Source organism: Hemiscyllium ocellatum, chromosome 29 (assembly GCF_020745735.1).
Source record: "Hemiscyllium ocellatum isolate sHemOce1 chromosome 29, sHemOce1.pat.X.cur, whole genome shotgun sequence".
NCBI lineage: Eukaryota > Metazoa > Chordata > Chondrichthyes > Orectolobiformes > Hemiscylliidae > Hemiscyllium > Hemiscyllium ocellatum.
Window position 1 is genome coordinate 56862130 of NC_083429.1, and position 12298 is coordinate 56874427.

Here is a 12298-nt window from a genome sequence, read left to right on the forward strand (position 1 = left end):
CCTCAGCCTCTACCACTCCATAGAAAACAACCTGAGTTTTTCTAGCCTCTCCTTTTGGCTCATACCCTCTAATCCTGGCAGCATCCTGGTAAACTTCTTCAGCACCCTCTCCATAGCCTCCAAATCCTTCCTGTAATGTGGTGACCAGAATTGAATGCAATACTCTTACGTGTGGCCTAACCAAAGACTTATAAACCTGCAACATGACTTTCTGACTTTGTACTCAATTCCCTGACCAATAAAGGCAAGCTTGCCATATGCCTTCTTTATCACCCTATCTAGTTGCATGGTCACTTTCAGGGAGCTGTGGATTCAAACCCCAACATCCCTCTGTGCATCAGTGTTGTTCAGGGTCCTGCCATTAACTGTATACCTTTCCTTAACATTTGATCTCCCAAAGTGTAGCACTTCATGTTTACCTGGATTAAACACCATCTGGCATTTCTCCACCCTTATCTGCAACTGATCTATATCCCGTTATATCTTTTGACAACCTTCTACAGTATCCACAACTCCACCAGTCTTTTTGTTTGTTGTAAACTTACTAATCCATCTAATTTTTCATCCAATTCATTTATATATCACAAACAGGAGAGTCCTAGTGCAGATCCCTCTGGAACACCACTAGCCACAGACCTCCAGCCTAAAAAACACCCTGCACCACTACCCTCTGCCTTTTATAGACAAGTCAATTCTGAACCTGTCTCTTTGTCGGCTATGTGGAACAGTCCATCTTCCGCATTTACACTGGCACCATTCCCCATCTTTTCCTCGCTACATTGATGATTGCACCGGTGCCATCTTGTGCTCCCATGAAGAGGCTGAACAGTTCAGCAACCTCACCAATATATTCCACCCCGACCTGAAATTCACTTGGACCATCTCAGGCACCTCCCTCCCCTTCCTGGACCTCTCCATCTCCATCAATAGTGATGACTCAACACTGATGTCTCCTACAAACCCACTGACTCCCACAGCTACCTGGACTACACATCCTCCCATCCTGCCTCCTGTAAAAATGCCATCCCTTATTCCAAATTGATGATGCCCTCTAGCGCGTCTCATCCACTTCCCACACCTCTGCCCTCAAACCCCACCCCTCCAACCACAACAAGACAGAACACCCCACCCCCCCCCCTCCACAGTCCTCACCTTCCACCCCATCAACCTCCGTATACATCACATCTTCCTCTGCCATTTCTGCCACCTACGAATGGACCCCACCACCAGGGAAATATTTCCCTCCCCACCCTGATCTGCCTTTTGTAAAGACTGATCCCTCCACGACTCCCTTGTCAGGTCGAAGCCCCCCACCAACCTACTGTCTCCTCCCGGCACCTTCTCCTGCCACTGCAGGAATTGCAAACTCCGTGCCCACACCTCCCCCCTCACCTCTGTCCAAGGCCCCAAAGGAACCTTCCACATCCATCAAAGTTTCACCTGCACTTCCACACATCATTTACTGTATCCGTTGCTTCTGATGTAGTCTCATCTACATTGGGAAGACCAGACGCAGTCTCGCAGAGCGCTTCAGAAAACATCTCTGGGACACCCGCACCAACCAATCCCACCACCCAGTGGTGGAACATTTCATCTCCCTTCCCCACTCCCTCACAAACTTGCAGGTCCAGGGCCTCCTCCATCACCACCTTCCGCCTCAGGACCCTCCAACCCAATGGCATCAATGTGGATTTCACCAGTTTCCTCATTTGCCCTCTCCCCACCAGATCCAACTTTCTAACTCAGCACCACCCTCATGACCTGTCCTATCTGTTCATCTTCTTTCCCACCTATCTGCTCAACCCTCTCTTCTGACCTATCACCATTACTCCCCCCATCTATCGCACTCTCCAGCCCTATTCCTCCTCCCATTTATCTCTCCAGTCCCTTCGCTCACAGCCTCATTCCTGATGAAGGGTTTTTGCCAGAAACATCAACTTGTCTGGTCCTCGGATGTTGCCTGACCTGCTGTGCTTTTCGAGCACCACACTCTCCGTTCTGATTTCCAACATCTGCAGCCCTCACTTTCGCCAAGTCAATTCTGAATCCATGCTGTCAATTCACCATGGATCCTATGCATCTTAATTTTCTGGATGAGCCTACCATGAGGAATCTTGTTGAATGCCTTACTAAAATCCATGTAAACATCATCCACTGCTCTACCCTCGTCAATCACCTCTGTCACTTCCTCAAAACATTCAATCAAGTAAGTAAGACATGACCTATCCTGCACAAAGCCAAGCTGACTATCCCTAATTAGGCCAACCTTTTCCAAACGTGTGTAAATCCTATCCCTAAGAAGCCTCTTCAATAGGCTGAGGAAGAACTTTTTTACAGTGATTGGTAATGACACAAAACATGCTGCCTATAACTGGGATAAAAGGAGAGACAATGGATGATTTCAAAAGGAAATTAGATGTGCATTTGAGTGAAATAAACTTAAACTTAAATGAGACACAGTGGCACTGAATGATTAATATAGAACAAACAGGGCCTGGAGAGGTCAGATCCCCAATGTCAACATATGAAGGGTTTGCCTTTGATCAGAAACTGAACTGGATTAACTGTATAAATACTGTGGCTAAAGAGCAGATCAGAGACTATGAATCCTGTAGTGAGTAACTCACCTCCAATCTCTCCAATGTCTGTCCACCATCAACAAGGCAAAAGACAGGAGTGTGATAGAATACTGTCTACTTACTTGGATGAGTGCAGCCCCAACAATACTCATGAAACTTGACACCACCTAGATTAAAGCAGTCCACTTGATCATCACCTCATCCGTCACCTTCAGCATTCACTCATTTCGCCACTGATGCTCAGTTACAGCAGTGTGCACCATTTACATGATGCATTGCTATAACTCACTAAGTTTCCTCCAACAGCTCTTTCCAAACTCATGACTGCTACCACCTAGGAAGACAAGGGCAGTAGATACAAGTAAACACCACCACCTGCAAGTTCACCTCCAAGACACTCACCATCCTGACTTGGAAATATATCAGAGCTGAAAATGTGTCGCTCGAAAAATTTTCAGCTCTGATCTCCAGCATCTGCAGTCCTCTCTTTCTCCTTGGAAATATATCACCTCTCCTTTGCTGTTGCTGGTTCAAAATCATGAAACTCCTTTCTTAACTGCATTGCAGGTATGCCTTCTCCTCAAGGACTATAGCAGTTCAAGAAGGCAGCTCACCACTACCTTCTCTATCGTCCAGTTGTGTTTGTCCTCACTTTCACCCCACCAGTCTACGCATCCAACATATCATTCTCAAACACCGCTGCCAACTCCAAATAAACCCCATCTCACCAAGAACATCTTCCCTTCCTCACCCCTCTCTGCCTTCCACAAGGACTATTCCCTTGGTTTGTTTCATCACGCCTACTAACCACCCAAACCCTCTGGCAAGTTCTCCTGCAACTGTAAAAGATGCAAACATGTCGGCACACCACTTCCCTCACCTCCATCCAGGGCCCCAAACAGTCCTTCCAGGTGAGACAGAAGTTCACTTGCCTCTCCTCCAGCCTAATTTATTGTACTCTGTGCTCCCAAAATGGTGAGACCAAATGTAAACCAAGGGCATGTTTCACCGAGCATCTCAGCTGGGCCTGTAAGGGCAAGTCTGACCTCCCAGTCACATCTCATTTTAATTCCCCTTCTCAATCCCTCTCTGACATGTCCATCCTTGGGACAGTAAATTGCCACAGTAAGTCAGACTGCAAATTGAAGGAACAACACCTCAGCTTCTGCATGGTCACCTTCATTCTGCAGGACTCAACATTTTCAAATAACATTCCCACCCATTCCCCAACTTCCTTTCCAGCCCTGCTTCCTCTCTGCCATTCCTCCAACTGACCGCCCCCCTTCCAGCTACCAACTGGATTCATTCTTCCTAATGACCTATCAGGTTGTACCTACCACCTGTATTCACCTAGCACCACCTCACTACTCCGACTCCTCTCCACCCATAATCCTCCCCTGCCTTTATCCCTCTATCCCCACCCTTATTCTAAAGAAGAATTGCACCCTAAATGTTGGACTTTTCCACCTCCTGATGCTGCCTGGCTTGCTGTGCTCTTCCAGCCCCCTGCTTGTCTACTTTGAATTCCAGTATCTGCAGTTTTTTGTCTCTCTCTCGTTCAGTAGTGTTTGGCAGAGATGCCTGAGAACACATAGAACTAGGGATGATTAGAAGTTAATTAAGAGATAATAGCAAATAAATAAGTTGGTGTTTCTATGTGTTAGTTGAAACAAAACTCTGACCAGAAGTGTATAAAAACTCCCAGCTCGGCAAACAGAAACACAACAATGAGCACCCGAGCTACAAATCTTCTCCCAAACTTTGAGAAGTGTTTATGCCTGTTTTAACCGATTTTATAATCTCTGGTGTTTAATAATCTGAAAGGCAATTATGGATAGGCAAGAAATGCTGGCTTGGCTAATGACATCTACATCCCATGAACAAATGTAAAACAGCCTCAAGAACATCACTGCAAGAATTTCTCAGGGTCATCTCCTAGACACAACCATTTTCAGCTGCTTCACGAATTGCAATGACCTTTACAACAGAAGGTCAAAAGAGGGGGTGTTCATTGATGATCACACAATATCAGGTACCATTTGAAACTCCTCAGAAACTGAAGTAGTTCTTGTCAATATGCAACAAGATATGGACAATATCCAGACTTGTGCTGATGAGTGACAAGTAATAATTGTCTCACAAAAGTGGGGCCCTGAGAAGTGTTGTTGGACAGACATCTGGAGGTTCAGGTACATAGTTCTTTGGAATTTGCGTCGCAGGTAGATGCTTGCCTTCATTGCTCACATCTCTGAATGTAGGAATTGGTGTGTCGTGCTGAGGTTATGTAGAATGTTGGCGTGAGCCACTTTTGGCATGTAGGATATTATTAACAGGAGGGGGTTCAGAAAGGATTTACCAAGAATGGAGGGTTTGAGTTGTAAAATTATACTTGAAAAGCTGAAACTTCTTTCACTGTAGCACAGGAGGTTGAGGGTGATCTTGAGGATGTTGGGCAGCATGGTGGCTCAGTGGTTAGCACTGCAACCTTGCAGTGTCAGGGACCCGGGTTCAATTCCAGCCTTGGGCGACTGTCTGTGTGGGGTTTGTACATTCTCCCTGTGTCTGCATGGGTTTCCTCCAGTTTCCTTTCACAGTCCAAAGATGTGCAGGTCAGGTGATTTGGCCATGCTAAATTGCCCATAGTATTAGGTGCATTAATCAGAGGGAAATGCGTCTGGGTGGGTTACTCTTCGGAGAGTTGGTGTGGACTGGTTGGGCCAAAGAGCCTATTTCCACACTGTAGGGAATCTAATCTTACTGAAATTTATAAAATCATGAGGGTTATAGATAAAGTAAATAACAAGGGTTTTTTTTTCCCCCTTGGGTGAGGGAGTTCAAAACTAGAGGGGCATATTTTTAAGGTGACAGGAGAAAGATTTAAAAAGGATGTGAGGGAAACTTTTTCACAGAGAGGGTGATTTGTGTGTAGAATGAATGGCCAGAAGTAGTTGTAGATGCAGGTACAGTTTCAACATTTAAAAGACATTTGCTTAGGTATATGAATAGGAAATTTTGGAGTGACATGGGTCAAACAAAGACAGGTGGATCTTAATAGTTTGGGAACATGGTTGGTGTGGAACATGGTTGGTGTGACTAGTTGGACTCAATGGACCGAATGACCTGCTTCTGGTCCTACATCCTATGGTCTTATGAAATAAGTCAGAATTCAGGGCGGCTCTGATTATGCACAAGGGGTAGTGACTAATAAAGGTTCATAAGGTTAGTTCTTAGTCGTTCATTGTGCAGGAAGGATGCTGTCGTAGGTTGAGGGTGAGCCCAACAAATGCAGAGAACCCTGAATGTCAAGGGAAGCACAGGATTGGTTACGAATACAAAAGAAAGCTTATGGTAGATACAAAAGCTGAAAACAGTGGATTGCCAATAGTATAGAAATTGTCAGAAGGGCCAGGAATAAAAATAACATGAATGAAAATTCAAAGGTGTTTTATAAGCACATTAGAGGCAACAGAATAAGTAGGGAAGGAGGAGAGCCTTCCAAAGTTGCAATCTGTGTGTGTGTGGAGCTGAAAGACATAGATATAGCCCAGGCTGCTGTGGAAGGCGAGAGAGGAGACTACAAAGGATCTGACTTTAATTTTCAAATCCTCTCTTGCTACAGGAGAGATATCACAGGACTGGAGGACAGCTAATATTGTACCATCATTCAAGAAGGTTGATGAGCATAAATAAGGGAACTATGGGCCACCGAATCTAACATTTATGGTAGCCAAACCATTGGAAAAAATTCTGACTTCAGAACGAATCTCCACTTTAGAGGCAAGAATTAACCAAGAGTCATCAGAACAGCTTTGACAGGGGAGATTATATGAAATGAACTTGATTGATTATTTTTGAGGAGGTCACTAGATGCGTAGTACAGGGGAGTGCAATTGATATTAAAACATTGAATCGTAGAAAATAGGAGCATAAGTAAGCCATGTGACCTCTCAAGCCTGCTCTGCCACTCAATATAATCATGGCTGATCATCAAGCCCTGATTGTGCCCTCCCACCATATCTCTTGATCTTTTTATCCACAAGAGCCATATCTGCCTCCTTTTTGAAAACATAATGTTCTGGCCTTAACCACTTTCTGTGGTAGTAAATTCCATGTGCTCTGGGCAAACAAATTTCTAATTTCAGAGCTGAATGGTTTGCCTTTTATCCTGAACCGATGACCCCAGGTTTTGGACTCACTCACCTCCTTCCTATATCTAAGCAATCTACTCTTATTAGAATTTTATAGATTTCTCGAGATTTCCCCACATTCTTCTAAATTCCCGTGAATACAATCCTAACCAACTCAATCTCTCTCACAAGTCGGTCTTACCATCCGAAGAATCAATTTGGTTTATCTTCACTGCATTCCCTTCATATAGCAAGAACATCCTTTTTCAGAAAAGGAGACCAAAACTGCATACAATATTACAGGTGTGGCCTCATCAGTGCTCTGTACAGTTGCAGCAAGACATTCCTGCTCCTGTACTTAAATTCTCTCAGTGTGAAGGCCACCCTACGTTTGCATTCTTTACTGCCTTCTGTACCTGTATGCTTACTTTCAGTAATTGGTGCACAAGACACCTAGGTCTCTTTGAACATTCCCATCTTTCAATTTACAACTATTCAAATAATAATATGCCTTCCTATTTTTGCTACTAAAGTAGATAAACTCACATTTATCCATATTATACTGCAGCTTCATGCATTTACCCACTCACTTAGCTTGTCCAAATCACATTGAAACATCTCTACATCTCTCTCACAGATCACCCTTCCACCCAGCTTTGAGTCATTTGCTAGTTTTGAAATATTACATTTAGTTCCCTCATCTAGATCATTACATTATGACAAGTCTTAATACCAATCCCTGTGATACCCCACTAACCAATGTCTGTTATTTGGAAAAAGATCCATTTATTCCCACTGTTTGCTTCCCGTCTGCTAACCAATTTTCTATCCATCTCAAATGCACCATCCCAATCTCATGCACTTTAGTTTTGCACATTAATCTCTTATATGGGATTTTGTTCTGACAGTCCACATAAACCACATCCACTCATTCCCCTGATCAACTCCACTAGTTACATCCTCAAAGTATTCCAGTAAATTTGCCAACCATGATTTTCCTTTTGTAAATCCATGCTGGCTATGTTTGCTTCTACCACTGTTTTCTAAGTGTTCTGCTATAAAATCCTTGTTAATGGACCCTGACATCTTCCCATTCCCAACGTCAGACTCAATTGTCTATAATTCCTTGTTTTCACACTCGCTTTTCTTTTTAAATAGTGAGGTTACATTAACCACCCCCTAATCAGTAGGAACAGCTCCAGAGTCAAAAGAATCTTGGAAGATGAACACCGATTTATAAACTATTTTTCAGGCTATTTCCTTAATATGGGATATAGATTATCAGACCGTGGAGATTTATCAGCCTTCAATCCATCAAATTCTCTAACAATATTTCTCTAGTAATACAGATTTGCTTCAGTTACTCACTGTCACTAAACCTGTCTGGTACATTATTTGTCCCCTTTTTTTGTGTGATTCAGAAGTGAAGTATGAATTTAGTTTGTTAGCCATTTTTTTGTTCTCCATTATAAATTCACCTATTTCTGACTGCAAGGGACCTACATTAGTTTTCAATTTTTTTTCTCTTTATAGACCTATAACAACTTTTATAATCAGTTCTTACATTCCCCATGTAGTCTACATGCACATCAGGAAATGTTCACCTTGTGGAAATGAAATCTGGTAGCAGTGTCTATCATATAGAGTTTACACTGCACCAACTGGCAGAGGCGGTCTCTAAAATATCTCCCAAGCCCATCATTTGGCTAAAATCCTGGAACTCCCTCCTTAACAACACTGTTATTCCCTGCAGCACATCGATAACAGTAGTTCATGGAGATGGCTTAAAACACTAACTTCTCAAGAGCAATTAATGCTGGCTTTGCCATTGATAGCCACATTCCAAGAATAAATAAAAACTATGATGCCCACTTTTATCTGGAACACATGCATGAATGTTCATTAATTATACGTTAATTAAAAATAACTTTATTTGAGACAAATGCAGACAATCAATCATGAGGACAGAAGGGTGTCTGGATGTCACTATTTTCCTAATATCACAGACGAGGATAGATTTGGAATAAATTGTAGTGGAAGATGGCTCATTTATTTATTCACTGACTTGTCAGGGAAATATGGTTAGCTACTGAAGTTACAATGAAGTATAATGCATTGAAAGAATTAAAAGTTCATTCCTGTGCAGCCAGACAACGCTCAAACCTCAATAACAAGCCCCTTGCACGTTTCACTTCAAAGCCAATTCTCAGGGGACTAACTTCGCTCCCAGGTGTGATTGTATTACACTGATATTTATGAGGTGTCCACACACAAGACACCAAAGATGTTCCGGAACAATCTACTTTTAAACAGTTTCAATGACTGTTTCATTCAGATGTATTTCAGACTATGAAGATTGCTTTTTTTTTCCACAAGCAGTGTTTGCCTTTGCTATTCTTACATTCAGCTTTGGCACAGATCAGACATGCCATTGTTCGGTTGAAGAAGTTCAAGATGCTAGCAATAGCCAAGCTGATGTCCATGTTACTTGGGTGCAGATTTAATGCAGTGAATCTTAAATACTGCAATTTAGGAATTTCTTCAGCAGCTACTTTCACGTGAGGAATCTGCATTGATAAAAATAGAAACACATTACAATAATACGCAGTAATAAGGAGATGTTACTTAATATTTAATTGATCAGCTGTGCCCTGTTCAAATTTCCCTGATATGTGTGGGCACACGCATTCAGGTGGCAGAACTTCCTGACCCTAATCAATATGCATTAAACACAATTGATTAAGAGCTAATGTTGTTTTGACCTACAAAAATTCTCATTACATTTTTATAGAAAATTATAGATTTTAGTTAAAATTAAGCACACACATTTGATGGGTTTTTAAATAAAGGAGCAGTAAAACAGATGGTTTTGATCCTGTTTGAGTAGATGCCTATTCTTTGTCGGTCATAGAAAGTGAGTTTAAGCAGGAGGTATGTAGCAAGGAAACTTGATCAGCTTTCCAGATGCATTGTTCCCAACTATTCTTCATAACTACAGGACAATTTTAACTAAATTTGTGGTTAAACACCCTAGCTTAACAATGTTTATTAAGTGATAGCATAGAACTAAAAGGAAAAGCTATTATGAAGGCAAAGTATCATGGAGACTCAGCAGATTGGGAGAAATATGAGATACAGCCAAGGGATATAAAGAAAGCAGTTGTAGTTGCAAGAGGAATGAAGAAGAAAAGGCTCGCAAATGAAAGCGGCAGACGGAAAGCATGTTGCTAAGGATAATGTGGATCTGTATTGGCAATAACATAATTAACATGATTCCTGCAGTACCCTTCCTTCCTGCTTCTTCGCTGTAACATTTGATTTCCCAAGTGTTTAATTTTTGCCTCTTATGTCTCATCTACTTGGTAACATCATCTGAAACACATCAGGTTCCACTGGGTATGTTTGCAATATCAAGTTCTACTTCACTGACTGTCTCAGTCCCTGTACTATCACTGATATTTCATGCTACTTGCCTAACATCTTGGATTGGATTAGCAGAAACTTTCTCCAAATAAAAATTGGGAAGACTGAAGCTTTGTCTTTGGTCCCCAATAAAAACTGTTGCCTCCTCACAGATTCTAACCCTCACACATTACTATTGTCTGAGGCTGCACCATTCCATTTACAATCTTGTTGTCCTGTTTAACCCCAAGTGGGTTTTTGAACTTACATCTTCTCCATCATTTGAGTGCCTACTTCCACGTCTCACATACAAGTCTGGTTGTACTACCAAAATCTTTGACCATGTTTTGTTACCTCCAGACTTGCCTACTCCAATATTGTCCTGATGCTCTCCTCTTTATAAACTTTGTAAGTTTCATTCAGCCATCACACCCCCTTGTTTGATGATCTATATTGGCTCCCAGTCTACATAGTAAATGTCTGATTTTAAAGTTCTCTTTCTTGTCTTCAAATTCCAGCAAATGCCTACCTTCTTTCAATCTCTATAATCTCCTCCTGCCCAAAGCTACTCAAGATCTCTGAGCTCTTCTAATTCTGGCCATTTGAACATTTTCAATTTTCATTGTCAAGCCATTTTTTAAAACCTACTGATTTGACTAAATTGTAGATTGTCTGCCCTAAAATCTTCTTCTGTGCCTCTGACAATGTTTTGCTTCAGATATTCTTTGGAGACATGTTGGGATATTTTTGGGGTGTTGAAGTTGCTATTTGAATGTAAGCTGTGGTTGCTGAAATAGTTGCTTCTATAAGGTTATTGAGGGATCAAAATCAGGAAAATGGAATTCATCTATAGATCAGCTGTAATTTAATTGGATTAAAAACTGAATAGTTCCTTCCAGTTGATTTTTTTTTTGTGAACAATAGTTATTACAAATCTGTTATTGCAAATACCAATGTTACCTCTTTCTCTCCGCAAATATGGCTGATAATAGAGGCAGATGCTGGGCTTGAAGAAGGGCCCAAGATGGCTACAACCCCCTTTGGCAGAATCTGACAAGCTGCAATAGAAAGAATTTCAATTAAAAGTCAGTCATCTTGATAGTATAGTCACTAACTGACTGATTTTACATTTCCAGGATTACGATCAGCTAAACACTGTGGAATTCTGCACTTCCATCCTTTCAAGAGAATTTTAAAATATAATTCAATAAATGAACAATGTAATACCCCACTTTAAACTCGAGATATAAAACATTTTTTATTTCAAGCTTTAAATTAATTTAAAACAATTCTTAAACTTTTACAAACATTTTTCTCCCACATTGTGATTTCCTTTTCAAAATCACATCAGAACTTCTTCCAGGAGGAAAGATGGAAGTAGAATTAATGGAGTGTGGGTTCATAACATTGAATCAGTGTATCAAACATCTTGAGCAAAACTGGTTAATAGCACAAGCTGGTGTGAAAAAGGTAAATGGATGAAGTTGCCTTCTACTGGATCACTCCTACACCAGGTGGTCAGAAATAGGGCTGTTTAATGATGATTCCACATGTTTAACTCCAACAAAGATTAATTCATACCATTTACAACAGGACTGGAAAGCAGTCAGGTGTGAGGTGACAGCTGTGGCAATGTTTTATTTCTGGCTTTTGAAAAAATCTTTAAAGGGTGCTTCTGTCTTGAGGAATCATCTTGTTCCACTACATACTTGCTTCCATCTCCACTGGTGGGGATGCCAATTGTATTGTGGTGATGAGCCTCCTTTTTATTGACCTACTCCTTCAATATTGTCATCTGGGTCCCAATGTTGCATTTGTAGTCTGTCACATGCATTTCCTCCTGATAATAGGATCAAGACCTAACACTGAAAACACTTAAAGGTAATTCAAATTACCCAGTCTGTGTTGTTGGATTAATCAATAAATCCATTTGTCCAGCTTAATGATGAGGCAAGACATGATTTATCCAAATCATAGTCACCAATGGCATCAGTAACCTTATATTGTTACAACACGGGGTAAACCCTCCTGCTTAATTTAAACCAGCAACACCAGAAAAGATGTACCCCGCGCAGTAATCTATGAAAATTCAAGAGGCAAGTACTATTTAAAGTAAAAATTAACAACTTTATTGCTTAAAGTATAACAGAGAATAATTATCTAACAACTATTTACAACTCCTTTCTCCAA

At 41.3% G+C, this 12298-nt stretch overlaps 1 protein-coding gene across 1 annotated transcript in view; it reads right to left on the reverse strand.

Moving 5' to 3' along the window:
- grik4 (glutamate receptor, ionotropic, kainate 4) overlaps nt 1-12298 on the reverse strand; it is a 147167-nt gene that overhangs the window by 93442 nt on the left and 41427 nt on the right. The window contains exons 3-4 of the mRNA XM_060847029.1: nt 11069-11166; nt 9108-9273 (exon numbers count right to left, since the gene is read on the reverse strand). Coding sequence (XP_060703012.1) covers nt 9108-9273; nt 11069-11166 — 264 coding nt within the window. The remainder of the gene's footprint in view (nt 1-9107; nt 9274-11068; nt 11167-12298) is intronic.